Raw genomic sequence first — 18,232 nt, 5'->3', positions numbered from 1 at the left:
AGCTACCAGGCCTAGAGTACACTGCTCTTAATTTTGACCTTTCTGAGTAACTGGCATTGTCACGAATGACAGTTTTGTTTACCTGTCTAAAAACTATAGTCAGTCTCCATATCTGTTCCACACCATGACTTTAACCAAAGGTGAATCAAAAATATTTAGGGACAAAATGGATGGTTGCATCAGTACTAAACAGACTTGTTTTTCTTGTCATTATTCCCCAGACAACGCTCTGTAACTATTTACCTAGCATTCACTTGCTAAGTATTACACATAATCTCAAGATGATTTAAAGTGTGTGGGAGGAGGTGTGTTGCTTATATGCAAATATACCTTTTTATAGTAGAGATCTGCACATCCATACATTTCAGTATCCTTTAGCAGTCCTGGAACCAGTCCCTCAGGAGATACAAGCAATGATTGTTTGAATCATGAAGCCAGGTATATGTATTATAATCTGTTATGCACAATAACTGAATTATATAATTATAGAAAAAAATTTTTTAGAGTATTTTGAAACAAGTAGTGTTTTCCCTAGACTCAGATTATCTATTCAACTTTTTGGTTTTATACATGTAACAAATTTCCAATTATTTTGAATACCATAAACCTTCTGCAAGTGGATGAGAATTAAATGTAGAGAGAGAATTAGGTCTGTAACAAATGGTAATCTATAACTTTGAAGAGTTTTATCTTGGAAAGGTCAATTTTGGCCTTTTAAAAACATAAATTTTGCCCCTAGGGAACCACTGTTCCGATTTTGGTCCCCACAGTTTTCCCATTTTCATAACATCATATTAAAGGCATCATATATTGAGCATTTTTTAACAACTTTAGTTTTCTTTTTCATGCATTTAATAAATAGTTCACACTGAATAAAAGCAGGCTGTTGGGCCACATGTCAGAATTTGCACTAAAGCCTATAAAACGCAACGTTGATGGCCAAGATGTTCACACTTCTCTAGAGCTAATACACAGGATATTAATTCCACAGTGTAAAGTCATGACCAAGGTAGACTATAGAAAGACAAGAAAGCACAGCAGAAAGACCACAATACTTAAAGACTTAAGGAGTCTAGAGATTTGGGCCTAAGGCCTAATTCTGTCACTGATTCTTTGTGACACTAAGGTCTAAGTCCATTTCTTTGCCTCAGAACAAATATTGTTAGAGAGCTTATTCCTCTACTTAAATTTACTATTTAAAAACACCACCCAAAACAAAAAAATCTCTTCGGGTGCATGAATATAGTTTATTGACAGGTTTGAATAGCCTTTTTAATAGCAAAAATGTGTTTACAGTATAATAGCTTACAACCATCTTTTCAAAGTCTTTTTTAATACAAAATAAACTGACATGTTCTTCATATTTTACATTTCTTACCTCTATAACATATACAATGACAGTCCCAGATATTGTTGTCTGGCTAATTTCCTGCAGTGAGATACACAAGTAAACTGGCCAAGTATAACTTCCTTAACCACCGTGGGTGCTATTTAGTCATGAACCACTAACATAGAGACCTGATTCTGAAAATTACACAAATGAGTCTGTTCTCACTTCCATTCTCTAGAAATACCCTTTCTCTTGAGTTACAATATATTTATCTCTTTATTACAATTTATACAAATCAGTAGGTTTTTATTTCCACACCTTCACAATCCCATCTCTAGAAGCAGTTACAATGAAGCCCTGTGTTGTCTGGAATGTGGCAATGTCTGTGATGATGTCATGATGCCCCACGGGCAGAGACTCTGGGCCTCTTCGAGGGGTGTCATCGCTCGTCCCCACCTTCTGCTTATTCTGAATTTCCTGTTTGAGGATAAGAAGTCAAGGAGAAAGCCTAAATTAAGCAACCGTACCACATTCTACCTCTTATCAGTATTCTTGCTTCTGGGATTTGTTGGTACTATCTTTTGTCAAGTAGTTGTGCTTTCAAAAATACACTGAGCAAAAGAATTAGAGGGTCCAAAATGACATTCTATATACTTCCTTTTTGGATTCCATGAACAACCACTTACAAATGTTGAAGCTTATAATTAGGCCAATATTCTGTGCATATCCTTTTGTCAATATTAAATGAAAAAAGGAAAAGGGTAAATGGAATAAATGACACATCAGATGTTCTAGCACTTGTAAAGCTCATCAGAGTCTGTCAGGAAGGAAACACACTTTCACTGACTGATGGAGCATCTACTCTGGCCCAGGCATTTTCAGGATTATTATCTCATTTGACATTTGTGCCTGAGTCAAGAATACAAGCTTTACAGTCTCAGCTTTCTGCTTTCTAGCTGTGTGATCGTGAACAAGTTGCTTTACTTCAACTATGCCTTTTTAATTTGTAGTACTTCCTTTAAAAAGTTACTTTAAAGATTAAGAAACATATAAAGTGCATACTGTTCATCTGAGCTATCACAAATAAACACGATGTTTATTATGCCTTAATAAAAGTAAATCTTTAAAAAAAATACAGAAAAACTAAGAAAATATATTTCTTAAATTCAAAGAAATACTGCCATTCTTGATCAACACCACTCATTTTAATCCTGTGTCTATGAGAAAACCATTTTTGTGCTTATAAAAGTTGAAAGAAACAAAAATAAAGACTACTAAACCTGGACAACTTCAGTGCCTTCAATTATTTTCCTGTAGTAAGAGACAGATGGGGAACTAGTACTTCCTGCAACAACATAGGACCTTTCTGGGTAAGCCAAATCCCAAAACCTAGGAAGAGAAAAATAAATGGTGATAATCTCTATAGGACAATGGAAGGAAGTTAATCATCAATGCATTATTTATGTTGTATTTGCATGAGAGATTTTTCTACAACTAACAGCATAAGTTACAGCTATCCTTGTAAGATGATACACAGTGCTACCACTGTTAATAATAATGCCTTGCATAAACCAAAGTATCCATCTACATTTATGACCCCTAAGCATTACATGTTAAGAATTCTTTATTAGACACTATACCTTATTTTCATGTCTGATCCAGCTGTTAGCAGGATAGGATTTCCATCTGCAGGACTGCAGTAGATACCATGGACACTGTGAGGAGAAGGCTGAAAAGAAATGGTCACAAACGCCATCAGTGTATTCCCTAGAGGATGGTGCCAATGCTAGAGACAAGTTTAGAGACCAATTACATATGCCTTGTCTATTCCTTTCTCTGGGGCTTTAAAATACATTTGCTTTGTATCAATCTGACCAAAGGTATAGCCTGAAATTTTTATTCAAAACCACTCTGAGCAGTACCCCAACTAAAGGAGAAAAAAATCTTTTCTATCCTTTGCCACAAGAAGCAAGCACCCTTGGCAATATGACAATTAGAAATAAAAACGTATATAAGAGGGTTATATTCCCTTTTTTAATAATCTGAACTACAATCTGGGCTTTTCCTAATTAACCCAGCTCTGACTGGGCTCCCAAAGAGACATACAAGCCTTAGGAAGTTAGCACCTGAGACTCTTAATAAAGCAGAATGCTACTGAGCATAAGGGCCTGGAAAACACCCCTCAGCAATGGCCACATGCTACTTGATGTTATTAAAACCAACTTTAAACATAACCCAAAAGCCCAAACATTTTAATGTTTGATACAAGACCTAAAAGTTCTTAGAATATCGGAAATAATATTGTCCTTTACAGCAAAAACTGGAGTCAAACCTGTAACTCAGAAAGTGGTGGTGCGCTGCTGGCCCAGAGAGTAAACCTTCTGTCACCAGTCTCCATGTCCCACATGGACACTTCATTGTTGCCCTGAACAGCTAAGGGAGATAAAGGCAAGAACCATGATTCAGACAAGGAGGAAACAGCTCTCAGAGCTTTCACACCTTGGTAAATAATGCCAGTCAGCCCTACCCATTTCCATTTCTTCCTATCCCGCAAGAAATGCTGACAGTACTTTGAAAAACCAGTGTTACCCTGTCACTAGGTGGGATGCATTTATAAATAAAAAAGTTTTTAACAACCTAACAGTAAATAATTTCTGGTCTTCAACCATGTAGAAAGAATTGTACCACAGAGAAAGACAAATCATATATAGATCATGCCTCAAGAAACGTATAGTGTAGAAGTAGAGAGAAAAAGGAGTATGTAAAGTGTAAGACAATGATAGCAAAAGAAATGTGAGAAATGGGAAGCTCCGCCCAAACTCAAGGAAGGAAAAGATCACGGCCTGTAGGTAAGGATCGAGGTCACTGCATGAAGAAGATGATTTAGCTGAGACTGAAAAAGCAAGTAAAGCTGGACAGATACAGGTAGGCGGCCCACTTTAGGCAGAAAAAATAGAATAAATGAGCAAAAACAACAATCTCTGGGTGTTTGGGGGAAACACAAAGAGTTGGTCTGGCTGAAGCACATTTGTGACAGGGAGATAAGGAGAGGGGAACGACGGACAGAGGAAGATTACAAAAAAACCGCTGCAGTCCTGAGACAAAGACATAGCCCTTAGGTATTTTTAAGCAGGGAGACTGACTATATACCAGGCTTCATTCATATTTACTGAGCCATAAAATTTACTACAGCTAGTCACTGGGGAAAAGATGGCATACAAAGCAGAAAGACTCCCTATTTCATAGAACTACAATTCTAGTGGGAACAACAACAAACATTCAAAGGCCCTAGAACAGGAGTATGCTTAGTTCAAGGGGCAAGTCTGTGTGGCAGGAACAGACTGAGGATGGGAGACAGGAGGGGGAAGGGCCGCAATGCCAGGCACTTTCCATTGCTGCTCTAAGGCTAACCTAAATGAACCACACCAATAAGCTCTGTACCCTCTGGCTTTTAGATGGGTTCAGTCTGTGGTGGGCTAAATAATGACCCTCAGAGACATCCAGGTCCTACTCCCTGGAACACCTGAATGTTAGCTTACACAGCAAAGTGACTTTGCAGGTATAATTAAGTTAAGGACCTTGAGATGGAGGGATTATTCAGGATTATGCAGAGGGTCCTAAATGCAATCACAAGTCTACGTGCATGAGGAAGGAAGATCTGACAGTCACAGCAGAAGGCAACATAACAATGAAACAAGACGCTACCTGCCAGCTCTGAGGATGGAAGGAGCCGTGAGCCAAGGAATGCAGCTGTAGACGCAGGAAAGACAAGGACACGGATTCTCCCCGAGCGCCTCCAGAGGGAGCATGATCCATTGCCACGGTGATGGCCCAAAACCTATTTCAGGCTCTGGCCTCCAGAATTGTCAGAAGGTAACTTTGTGTTGTTCTAAGGCACCCCATTTGTGATAATTTCTTACAGTGGCCATAGGAAACAGCAGATGCCTATGAGGAGCTCCAACAGGAAGATCAAAGGGAGGGGAGAAAGTCCTATCAGTCACCTCAGGCTGGCTGCATCCCTCAGCTCACAGTCTCTGCTCCTCTCTTATTGAACTTGGCCTTCTCTCTTCAACTTCTTTCCCAATTCAGTAACTAGACTGGGTTAACAGCTACTCTGCTGTTACAAGTCCTGTATTCATAAATGGTTCTTTTAAAAATAAATCCTTCTTAAACTATCCTCCCTTAAGTGTGCTATCACTTCCTGTTAGAGATGCAGCAAGAGGGCAGATCCCATAAAATCTGTTGAACCACTATAAGGGGTTTGGTTATTACCTGAAATGAAAAGCCAGTAGAAAGTACTGAGCAGAAGAAAACACATCTTAGAGATACAGACAGAAGCAGGGACACTGCAATAAAATGGGCAAGAGTGTGTAGTGGTCTGGATCAGGGAGGCAGTAAAGAGAGATCCAGTTCTGGATATATTTTAAAATAGAATTTAGAGGATTAGCTAATGGACTGGAAATTCAATGAGAAAAAGAAGAGTCAACACCAGACCGTGAGGTGGGCCACAGTTTTAAAGTCAGAAAGAAAGAGAACCAGCAGAGTAAGAAGTAGGAGAATCAAGAGAAATGTCCTTAAAACCAGGGAAGGAAAGTATTTGGAAAAGACAGAAATGATCAACCGACCAAATGATAAGAAAGCTCAACAATGGCCATGGAGCTTGCCAACATGGAGACTCTGGCAGCCAGTAGTGTACAGGCTACACGTACAAGCAGGGACCACAGAGAGCCTAGAGGCAGGAGGACCAAGGAGGAAACACAGGAATAACGAACTATTATTTATCGACCATTAATTGGGTGCCATGTGCTTACATTTTTTTTCTTAAATCCTTACAACTCTGTATCTTTAATCATATTTTACAGATAAGGAAAATTAAATTCAAATACCTGCCCAAGTATCTCACATAAGAATCCATATAAGAAAATTTGAGTGCCTGATGAGGGTAGGGAGGGGAAGCTTATGAAAAACACAAAAGAAACAGATCAGTGAGAGATGACAACTAAGGATGAGTCAAGGTTTCTAACTCAGATTTCCAGGGAGACAGTGGCAGCTTTAACAAAACTAAGGAACACAGGAGAAAGAAAAAACAGAATAAAAGATGCTGGTGGACAATTAGGAATGAAGGATGATGGTGGTGACTAATGAGATCATTTTTGAACATAATAAATATGAGATGACAATGAGATGTTAGTAGTAGGAACTTTCATAGTAAGAACAGAATCAAGCATTTGGTTCATATCTAAAATTAAAACTCTAAAAACAATGAATGTGGGCAGCAGGGAAATATATATTTTCTAAGAAAATCCCCCAACACATGAAAACCAGCCCTCCATTTTACCTGCAATCACCCAGGACTGATACAGGGGGTGCATTGAGAGGCGCCTGATTCGAGCCCTGGAAGGATGACAGTGACTTGAAATTGGCAACTGGAACCGCATGTCCCAACAAGCCATGGTACCACTACTTGTACCTTAAAGGAAAAAAGCACCAAAAAATTACCATCTAACGAACAGAACATCTCAGGCTGCATTTAAACAAATGGTAAATAGTGTTAGCTTTGTATGAATTTAGTTTAAAACTGCCTTGCTCACACTTAGAAAAACACTTTGTGCTCATGAAGCTAGTTTCAAACAGCACCTTTAGAGATAGACCAAACAGAGATAGAAAAGGCTTATCAAAATGCTACTCTAACTAATGTAAATTAAAATGAATAATTCATTAATTACTAACACTGCTATTAATTGCCAAAGGCACTCCCCAAACAAAAGCATCTAAGAAGACATAAACTAAATTTAATAACTCAAAATGTTCAGACTGCCTTAAATAACCAGAGATGTTTTACTGGTATTCAGTGATCACTCCACCCTTCCCAGTGTAGCAGCAGCTTTGTAACAAATTTCTATAATTTCCATGTGCCCTTTTCTCCACAACATTCAGGAGATAGGAATGGCTTTTCTAGTCACAACAGAAACTGGTGTGAGTGTCTGTGCATCTGTCCCTGACAACCTAAACCCTACACAGAGAGAGAAAGAGACCCTCCTTATCCTGAAAGAAAAATGCCTATTCTAACCCTGAGCAGCTGGTCATGACAATGGCACAGAGCACATTCTGGTTTCCAACCAGTGAAGGGGGAGTTAAAAAGAGATAAAGGGCCAGCTGGGTCCCCTGCTTGTCACCCTGCTCCACTCCAGGTCAGTGACTCAATTAGCCATAGGCAGCATAGCATGGACTGTTCTCCTAAAAGGTGACCGAGGTTACCTGAGAGGGTTGCTGTCATTTGCTAATATTGAGTGTGCAATATCTACTCTTCTAAGCCTGATATCCTCTCTTCCTATACCAGTGCAGTGTATTCACACAGAAGGCAAAAAATATACATTCCATATAAACTATATAAAAAATAATACAGGAAAGGGCACATAACAATGTAACAAATATAAGTTAGGGAATCTAGAGAACCTGAATTCAAGCACAGAAGATTATAATTCCTTTGAATAAAAATGCCAACTGGAAAAGAGTAAGAAAGATGTGGTAGCTGCTCAAGGGACAGATTCAAAGCACTGTAAGGGGAAACAGATAAAATTTAAAGGCAAGGGCGGGGGGAAGCACAGATGGGAAAGGGGGAGATGTTGACCAAAGGGTACAAAGTTTTAGACAGGAGGAATAAGCTTCAGTGACACAGAATGGTGACAATAATAATTAATAACAAACTGCATATTTCAAAATTGCTAAAATGTTCCTTTCAGCTGGAGACATCAACTTCTAGTAATTCACCAAAATGATGAACACACAGGCAAAGAGCAGAGGCACCCAATACATGTTCTCTAGGCCTTTTAGAAAACATTGGGGTGTTCCTCTGGCCACATACATGCGAATCCACAAGAAAGATTCACGGGAATGGATATTGTTCAAAAAGGTATGCCACACAAATGTTTCCCTGGCAAAACCGGGAAAGTCCACAGTGTTACCCAGCATGCTGCTGGCATTGTTGTAAACAAACAAGTTAAGGGCAAGATTCTTGCCAAGAGGATTAATGTTCATTTTGAGCATATTAAGCACGCTAAGAGCTGAGACATCTTCTGGAAACGCATAAAGGAAAATGGTCAGGAAAAGAAGGAAGCCAAAGAGAAAGGTACTTGGGTTCAACAGAAATGAAGCTTGCTCCACCCAGAGAAGCACTTTGTGAAAACCAATGGAAAGGAGCCTGAGCTCCTAGAACCCACTCCCTACAAATTCATGGCATAGTAGGCACACCACGTAGCACACTTGAGAGCCAGTGAAGAGGGCCTTATGGTGCTGGAACCTATTCCATATGAATTCATGAAATAATAGGTAAAAAAATACAAGGCTACTATAAAAAAATTGCTAAAAAAGTAGATTTTAAATCTTTTTACTACAATTAAGTATGTGAGATGGTACATCTGTTAATTAGCTTAAAATCATTCCACAATCAAAACATACTAAGACATCACACTGTGCCCCTTTAAATATATACTATTGTTATCTGTTGATTAAAAATATAATTTTTTAAAAGATCATCAATCCTACTCTTGGTATATATACATATACATGTACTTGAGGTAAGTGGAAATATGTGTCCTTCTGAAGACCTATTTGCAAATGTTTACGGCACATTTACTCAGAAAAGCCAAAAACTAGAAACAAACCCATTACCATAACCTGAAAGATGGATGGATACACAAATAATCTATCCACAAAATGGAATATTAACAATAAATAAAAAGAAACTCCTCATACACACAACCACACCAAAGTCTCAAAAGCCTCATGCTTAGAGAAACAAGGCTACATACTATATGATTCCATCCATATGACATCCAGGACAAGACAAAAACTATGATTACAAAAATCACATGAGTGGCTAATTAGAGTTGGAAGGAGGACGCCAAATGCAAAGGGCATGAGAAAATTTTTTGAGGTGATGAAAATGTTCTCATTCTGATTGTGGTGGGGGTCATACTATAGTATATATTTTTCAGAACTCATCAGAACACTTTTAAAAATGTATCAAAAACAGCAAAGAAGCAAGCAAGATCACTTGGGACATCTTCAGTCTTTGGGGAAAAGGTGGCAGAGAGATAATAAAGTAGAAAGGAATTGCTCAGATTTCCTCCCAACACCCAGCAGTGTGACAGATGCTTTTATCTCATTCAATCTTTAAAGCAGCCCTTGAAGACAAGGATACTAAGACTTAGAGGAGTTAAGCAACTTGCCTGAAATTACTATAATGTAAAATTGCATCTGCCCAAATACAAATGCTATTTCTCTTAAATCAAGGCTGCTGCTTCCCCAACAGAATAAGAGAATACCAGCAAATCTTATCACTGTAATATAATATATGATATATAATAAAGAAGCCCATTTAAGAACAAGGACAAAGAGGAAACTGTTTTATTCACCTTGGGTACTGATTTCACTCTTTCTAACCTGTTCTTTAATGAGAAAAATTAAATTTCAAGTGATTATAGCATAATGACTCTTTTCTTAAAATACGGGAAAAAATTACAAATGAAAAAAAAGGAAAAACAGCTTTCCCAAGCTGACAGTCATTAGTGGCAATGTCTGATATTATCTAATCCTGATATTATTGAATAATTATCTTCAAAACTCACAGACTGACTTAAAAGCTGGCTTACCAATACAGAGCCAACACTGGTGGATGTCCACAGCAAAGGAAGTGATGAGGCCTGACTTTAAGTCATGCTTTAAAGTCCATGCATTGCTTGAAGACCTGAGGTCCCAGCCAACCAGAGACCCATTCACAGTGGCATAGGCAAGAACAGACTGTGCCCCTGAGTTGAAGTGATGCATATCCACGACACAGCCATCCTCCTTCTGATCCAGAATTCTAGAGAAATACACAAAGCAAAAGGCAAATATATTTACAGTCACTGAAAACACAGCACTTGGCTTCACTTAAGATGTATTTATCCATGGTCAAAAAATAAAAATTACATGACTCCATCAAGACAATGAATGGACAGCTGAGACTTTAAAAATAATAATAATTCTAGATTTACAGAAGAACTGTAAAAATAGTACAGTATTCCTATATACTCTTCACTCGCTTCCCCTCTATTTAACCACAGAACAATTATCAAAACTAATAAATTAACCTTGATATAATACTAGTAATACAACAAAGAACATTCTGATTTGATCAGTTTTCCCACTAGCAAACTTTCACTATTCCAGTATCCAACCAGGATACTACATGGCATTAAGTAGTAAAACAGATCTCACTTTGTCACAACTACACTCCATCTTTCCCTCTCTATCCTGGTTGATTTTTTCTTAATTTATATACAGTAAAATTCACTTGCTATGAATATAGTTCAATGGGTTATGACAAAAACCTATGTAATCTTCTGCTACAGAACCATACAAAACCATTCCATGCCCCCCCAAATTACCTTGCTCAGGCTGTCTATAGTCAGTCTTTACCCATACCCTCAGCCTGTGGCAACCACTGATCTGTTTTTCTCCCCTATAATTTTATGCTTTCCAGAATGTCATGAAATGGAAGCACATTATATATATTCTTTTGGTCTAACATCTTACATTAACAAAATGAATTTATGATTCATCCATGTTGTATGAGTCCATTCCTTTATATTGGAGGAATATAATTTATACTATTCCACCTTGTACGTATAGTTTCTGCTCAAGCTGAGACACTTATATTTTTATTTGTTTACTTACTTATTTACTTAGAGACATAGTCTCATGTTGTTGCCCTTGGTAGAGTACCTTGGAGTCATAGCTCACAGCAACCTCTCTTGGGCTCAAGTGATCTTCTTGCCTCAGCCTCCTGAGTAGCTGGGACTACAGGCACCCACTACAACACCCGGCATGGGCTCTTGATTTTGCTCAGGCTGGCCTCGAACTCCTAAACTCAAGCAATCCATGCACCTTGGCCTCCCAGAGTGCTGGGATTACAGGTGTGAGCCACTGCACTGAGACATTTTTAAACTAAAAAGGAAATCATAAAACAAACTGGCCCCCTTGATTGGTACCTATCATGCTTTCACACAACTGTCTTTTTTTTTTTTTTATCTCTTAGATCAGAGGGAAGCAACCATTTTCTATATAGACTCAGATAGTAAATATAAATATTTTAGGCTTTATGAGTCAACTATCTCTCCGCTACATAGTTGTTCTTTTTTTTAACAATCCTTTAAAAATGCAAATATCATTCTTTACTTCATGGACTATACCACAGGTGGTAGTTTGCTGAGTCCATAGACAAACAATTATATTTGTAAACACTGTAATGCTGACTATATTTCCCCATAGAGGGATGATAAAAAAATCTAAGTGCCAAATAAAATGTGAAATAATATTAAGAGCCATGACAAGAGCTGATATGACTGAATCAAACAGACAAAAAACTCACACAAGGTTTCTTTGGAGCAACACTACTGTCAGACAGTGAAATCTAAACATCCTAGCACGTTTCTCCCAATTTAGGTAGCTAACATTTTTTAAAGACAACAATATTTGCAGTGAAAAGCGCTGTTGGCTGAGAGATAACCATGTACTGAATGTGTATGTCTATCTGTGTGGCCTCTGACCTCAACCAGCACACAGCACACTTTCCTGATGGGTAATTTACATGAAACTCAATGGGTGTATTACTATATAGTTGCCCTCTGCTGAAACAGACTTTAGCCAAGTGTTCATTAGTAGGTAAAGGCCATTATATTATGTCCTGGATAAAAGCTGCTAAAATCTGTTAGGTGACTATGTTGAAAAATAAACACATTTTAAATGCAAAAGCAAGACAGAACAACAAAAATAAAAAAATTCTAGGTGACCCAACAAACATCCACTTCTGCCTTAAGCTACCCAATGGCCATGCCTTGCCCACTAAACTAAAAGTCTCCTCATTCTGCTTTCTTCTGTGGGCTCCACCTCTGCCTGGCCTGCATTCTCAACTGGCCTGCTTCAGCTGCTAACTCACATCTGGTCTCACGTGCTGCCTTCTCCCTTTCAAGAGGGCTGTTACTATTCATTTAACAAGGGGCATATTACCACACTGCACTGACGCAGGCTGTTCACTTGTCTATTTCTCCACTAGACTAGATGGTATCTAGACTATCTCCACTAGATATTATGGTATTCTTACCAAAATATGTCTTCTTTGTCCTTGAGATACTAGGTGTGTAACACATTCTGGTCAATCAGAAACTGTTCTGCTTTGTTTTTAATTACCTTACCTTGTATGTAATTAATGTGCAAGAACCACAATTTATAAAAAGTAAAACAAGTCTTAAATAAAACCAGTCACTATTTTGTTTTAAAATGATCAGCAAGTAATCTAAAAGCTCTTCTTTATGTTCCCAATGACTCATAGAGTTCAATGGCAAGTGACAAAATGCTGACAACGATTAAGTTTTCTTTAAGAAAGAACACTTGCATTCTCAAAGTCAGCAGCCAGACTACACTATGCTTTTAGCAGTTGAGACAGAAGATATAACTGATAAATAATCAGGTTATTCAGACAAATTCCAGACTAGGATGAATCAAGTTCAAAGCTGCCCTTCTGACCTTTTTTAATGCTGACAGACAATAAGATATATAGACATCACATTCTGAGACTAACCAATGTAAGTTTTGAATTAGATGCAGCTTTATTGGGCTTAGAAGTACAATGTAAAAGGCCTACAGTTAATCCAAACTACACTGCAGGGTGGAGGAAGAGTCAAGTTACCATAGTGCACTAAACTAAATGCAAAGTCTAAAAAAGATAAAAGAAAGATACCTGCTTTGTAGAGGATGGATTTTAGGAGACTTGGGCAGCTTAGAACCCTCAATTCCAAGAAGCTGGACAGCACCATTATCAGATGCTATGGCTAAATAGTGGGAGCCTTGGCAGAATGTGAGAGTCTTGACTCGTCCTCCAATTCGGCTGTATGTGAGAATGGATCTAAACAAAAAAAAAATGAAATAAAATTTTATTTCTGAAGCATTCTTATTGCTAATGCTCAATATCCACAACTATCAGCAAACTACATTACTACTTCGAGGTTCATTTTATCTTCCTGATCTTATAACAAAAGCAAGAATCCCCCATAAAAGCACTCATACAGAATCACCTTTTCTTCTGATATTTTCAAGTGGCCATCTACACATCTTTTCTTTTCCTCATCCAATTCGTTTCAATTCTTCAAAGACCATAAATCCTTACTCCTACACACTTGAGTTATTCTATAATTCACAACACATAGCCTAGCAGAGCAGGAAAAGCACAAGGTTTGTAATTCGAGAGCTCTACAACCTACTACCTTTATGGTCTTGGTCAAGCTATTAACCTCAGTTTACTAATCTACAAAACAAGGATTGCCCTTACCTAACTAGGCCACCAGTAAAAATCAAATAATATATAAATCATCATGAATTAACATTCATAAATGCAATATTTTATAATATACAGTTTCTCCCACATATGCTGATCTGTTGAACTTTTCTATTCTCCTTTAAATTCACTGCCAAACTTTTTTTTTACTGTTTTAGGTTTGTTGATGGTACAAAAAATTAGGTTATACTGTTTGTATCTGTTAAAGTCTTATAGTTGTGTTCTGCCCCCAAGAGGTATGCCATACACTGTAACCACCCCCATCCCCCTCCCTTTTCCCCTCTCCCGGCTCCCTCATTCTCTATCCCACCCCCACCTAGAATTGATTTGAATATTTCACTTATATAAGTATGTATTAGATCATCTACTGGCGCCATATTAGAACTGAGTACATTGGATTCTTGCTTCTCCATTCTTGTGATGCTTTACTAAGAAGAATGTGTTCCAACTCCATCCAGGTAAACATAAAAGATGTAAAGTCTTCATGTTTTTTATGGCTGAATAGTATTCTACGGTATACATATACCACAATTTGTTGATCCATTCAATGGGTCAATGGCCGTTTGGGTTGCTTCCACAACTTGGCAATTATGAATTGAGTTGCAATAAACATGCTGGTGCAAATGTCTTTGTGATAAAATGATTTTTGTTCTTCTAGGTAGATACAGAAGTTGGAAGGTCAACTTTTAGTTCTTTGAGAATTCTCCATACTTCTTTCCATAAAGATTGTATTAGTTTGTGATCCCACCAACAGTGTAGAACTGTTTTCTCTCCACATCCACGCCAGTATCTGTACTTTTGGGACTTCAAGATGTTGGCTATCACCTAACTGGAGTTAGGTGTTATCTCAAAGCGGCTTTGATTTGCATTTCTCTGATGATTAAAGATGATAAGCATTTCTTCTTGTGTTTCTTGGCCATTGGTCTGTCATCTTCAGAGAAATTTCTGTTCAACTCTCTTGCCCACATAGAAATGGGTTTGTTTGCTCTTTTCTTACTGATTGAGTTCTTTGTAGATTCTGGTTATCACACCTTTCATAACATGCAAAAACCTTCTCCCATTCTGAAGGCTATTTGCTTTAGTTATTGTACTCTTAGCTGTGCAGAAGCTTTTTGGCTTGATCAAATCCCAGTTATTTATTTTTGGTGTTTCTGCAATTACCAGAAGGGGTTTTCCTCATAAAGTATTTTCCCAGGCCAATATCTTCAAGCATTTTTCCCTCACTCTCTTCTAGAATTTTTATTGTTTTGTGTCTTAAATCATTTCATATGGAACCAGAAAAAAAACCCAAGTAGCCAATACAATTCTTAGAAATAAAAACAAATCTGGAGGCATCACATTACCAGACTTCAGATTATACTACAAGTCTACAGTAACCAAAACAGCATGGTACTAGCACAAAAATCGAGATGCAGATGTATGGAACAGAATAGAGAATCTAGAGATAAACTCAGCCACCTATCATCATTTGATCTTTGGTAAGCCTAACAAAAACATGCATTAGGGAAAAGAATCCCATTTAGCAAATAGTGTTGGAGAACTAGTTAGCCATTTGTAAAAGACTGAAACTGGACTCTCACATCTCACCATTAACAAAAATTGCTTTTTGGTGGATAAAAGATATTCCTAAGTATTTTGGGTTTTTTGATGCTTAATTTCATCTTTGGACTATTTGTTGGTAACAACAGAAATGCAACTGATTTTTAGCTATTCTGTAATATTGCCGAACTTATTATTTGTTAAGTTTTTAATTTATTGCTCAATTAAGGCTGATTTTCTATACATTGGTTGCCAACTGAAATAGTTTTAATTCTTTCTTTCCATTTTGTAGGTCTTTGATTTCTTTTCCTTACCTGAATATCCTACCTAAAACCCCCAGTACCATGCTCAGCAGAAGTGGCAGCAGTAGACATTCTTGTTTTGCTCCTTATTTTAGGGAGAAGCCTTTTATTAATCTTTCACCACTAAGTACAAGGAAATTTGTGGGTTTTTCATAGATGGCTTTTATTAGTTCTTATCTAGAACTAATTTGTGCAGTTGTTTTATGTGGTCTTCACCCTTTATTAATATGATATATTCATTAACTGATTTTTATATATTGAACCAATCTTGCATTCCTGAGATAAAATGCACCTGGTCATAGAATATAAATCTTTTTATATGTTGGACTCAGTTTACTAATATTATGTTGAAGATTTTTACTAATTAATTTTAAATTAATAAAATTAATTTCTTATTAATCATGAGCATTGGTCTGTGGGCTTGTTGTGATGCGTTTATCTGGTTGTGGTATCACAGCAATATCTGCCTCATAGAATAAATTAAAAAGTGATCCCTCACCTATTTTTTGGAAGACTTTTTTTGAGACAGAGTCTCACTATGTCACCCTCAGTAGAGTGCTGTGGCTTCACAGCTCACAGCAACCTCAAACTCTTGGGCTTAAGCAATTCTCTTGCCTCAGCTCCCAAGTAGCTGGGACTACAGACCCCCAGCCACAATACCTGGTCATTTTTTGGCTGTAGTTGTCATAGCTGTTTGGCAGGCCTGGGCTAGGTTCAAACCCACCAGCTCTGGTGTATGTGGCTGGCACCCTAGCCACTGAGCTACAGGTGCTGAGCTTTGGAAGACTATTTGAAAGATCAGTGTTAGAACAGTTCCTTCGTATCTGGGATTTTACCTTCCGTGGTTTCAGTTACCCATGGTCAACTGAATATTAAACGGAAAATTCCAGAAATAAATAATTCTTAAGTTTCAAATTACATAGCATTTTGAATAATGTGATAAAATATCACACTATCCAGCTTCCTCCCACCTAGGACATGAATAATCCCTTTATCCAACATAGCCACCCCAAATAAGCTACCTGTCCATTAGTCACTTACTAGCTAACTCAGTTATTGGATTAATTGATCATAAGAAGGGTAAGTATGGTACAGTAAGATATTTTGAAAGAGAGTACATCACAACTTTTATTACAGTATTTTGTCATAATTGTTCTATTGTATTATCAGTTATTGTTAATCTCTTATTGTGCCTAATTTATAAGCTATACCTTATCATAAGTGTATGTGTGTATGTATATTCATATATATATGATAAGAAACTGTAGTATATCCCTATGTATAAGGTTCAGTACTATCTGAGGTTTCAGGTACCCACTGGGAGTCTTGGAATATGTTCTCCAAAGATAAAGGGAACTACTAGAATTCTTTAATATTTGGTAGAATTTGCCATCTCAGCCTGGTCTTTTCTTTGTGGGAAATTTTTTTATTACTAATTTCTTTATTGTTACAGTCTAATCAGATTTTCTATTTCTTCTTAAGTCATTTTTAATAGCTTGTGCCTTTCTAGGAATTTGTCCATGTTATCCAGATTATCTAATTTGTTGGCATACATGGTATTCCCTTCATAGTATTTTTTTTATTTCTGTCAAGCCAATAGTACTATAGCCACTTTCATTCCTGATTTTAGTAATTTGAGTCCTCTTTTTTTATTGTTCACTATAGTAAAGATTTGCCAATTTTACTATCTTTAAAAAAAATTCTACACTTGCTTTTTTTTTTTATTAATTCTCTATTTCATTTGTTTCCTCTTTAGTCTTTATTATTCCTCCCTTCTACTTGCTTTGGGTTAAGTTTGCTCTTCTTTTTTTAGTTTCTTAATATTAAGTTAAATGGCTGACTTGAGATCTTCCTTCTCTTCTAATATAGATGTCTATAGGTATATATTCCCCTTTGAACACTCCAGTAAATGCATTCCAGGTTTTAGTATAGTATGTTTTCATTTTCATTCATCCCAAAGTATCTTCTAAATTCCCTTTGAACTACTGGTCGTTATCCACACAGTATTAATTTCCCAACTTCCTTTGTTACTGATAACTAACTTCATTCCTTTGCTAAGAAAATATACTTTGAACACTTTTGATCTTTTTGTATTTATGAAGTTAATTTTATAGCCAAATACTAATTTGGAGTATAGTCCATGTACACTTAAGGAGGATTTATTCCACATTGATGAGTAGAATAATCTACTGATACCCGGTAGATATGGCTGTTTGTAGTATTGTTCAGGTCTTCTGTTTCCTTGATGACCTTATGCCTCATTGCTCTATCCATAATCAAAGTACAGTATTAAAGTCTCCTACTATTGTAAGCGAATTGTCTATACCTCTTCAATTCTGTCAGTTTTTGCTTAGTATATTTTAAAGGTCTGTTGTTAAGTACCTATGTTTGTAACTATTATGTTTTTCTGATGGACTGACCTTTTTATTATTATAAAATGTTCTTATTTTTCTCTAGGAGTAATTTTTGTCCTAAAATTTATTTTTTAACTGACATTACCTCATCCAGCTCTTTTTTAGGTACTATTTGCATGGTGTATCTTTTTTGATTCTTTTCCTTTTTGTCTTTGACTCTGAAGTGTCTCTTATACAGAGGATATGGTTAGATTACATTTTCTATTCCTTTTGCCAACTCTGCCTTTTGATTATATTTAATGTAATTACCAATAATGTCAGAATTTATGTC

At 37.0% G+C, this 18,232-nt stretch overlaps 1 protein-coding gene across 1 annotated transcript in view; it reads right to left on the bottom strand.

Moving 5' to 3' along the window:
* Positions 1–1,244: 1,244 nt before the first annotated feature.
* The window catches only part of PIK3R4 (phosphoinositide-3-kinase regulatory subunit 4), a 64,880-nt gene continuing 47,892 nt past the window's right edge, over positions 1,245–18,232 (bottom strand). The window contains exons 14-20 of the mRNA XM_003781713.3: positions 13,113–13,277; positions 9,985–10,196; positions 6,669–6,800; positions 3,663–3,763; positions 2,971–3,059; positions 2,611–2,719; positions 1,245–1,807 (exon numbers count right to left, since the gene is read on the bottom strand). Coding sequence (XP_003781761.1) covers positions 1,637–1,807; positions 2,611–2,719; positions 2,971–3,059; positions 3,663–3,763; positions 6,669–6,800; positions 9,985–10,196; positions 13,113–13,277 — 979 coding nt within the window. The 3' untranslated portion in view covers positions 1,245–1,636. The remainder of the gene's footprint in view (positions 1,808–2,610; positions 2,720–2,970; positions 3,060–3,662; positions 3,764–6,668; positions 6,801–9,984; positions 10,197–13,112; positions 13,278–18,232) is intronic.

The sequence above is a fragment of the Otolemur garnettii genome, unplaced genomic scaffold, assembly GCF_000181295.1.
Source record: "Otolemur garnettii isolate 467f Iridium unplaced genomic scaffold, OtoGar3 scaffold00002, whole genome shotgun sequence".
NCBI lineage: Eukaryota > Metazoa > Chordata > Mammalia > Primates > Galagidae > Otolemur > Otolemur garnettii.
The sequence above is the reverse complement of the archived record's forward strand: the minus strand, read 5'-3'. Positions and strand labels throughout refer to the sequence as shown.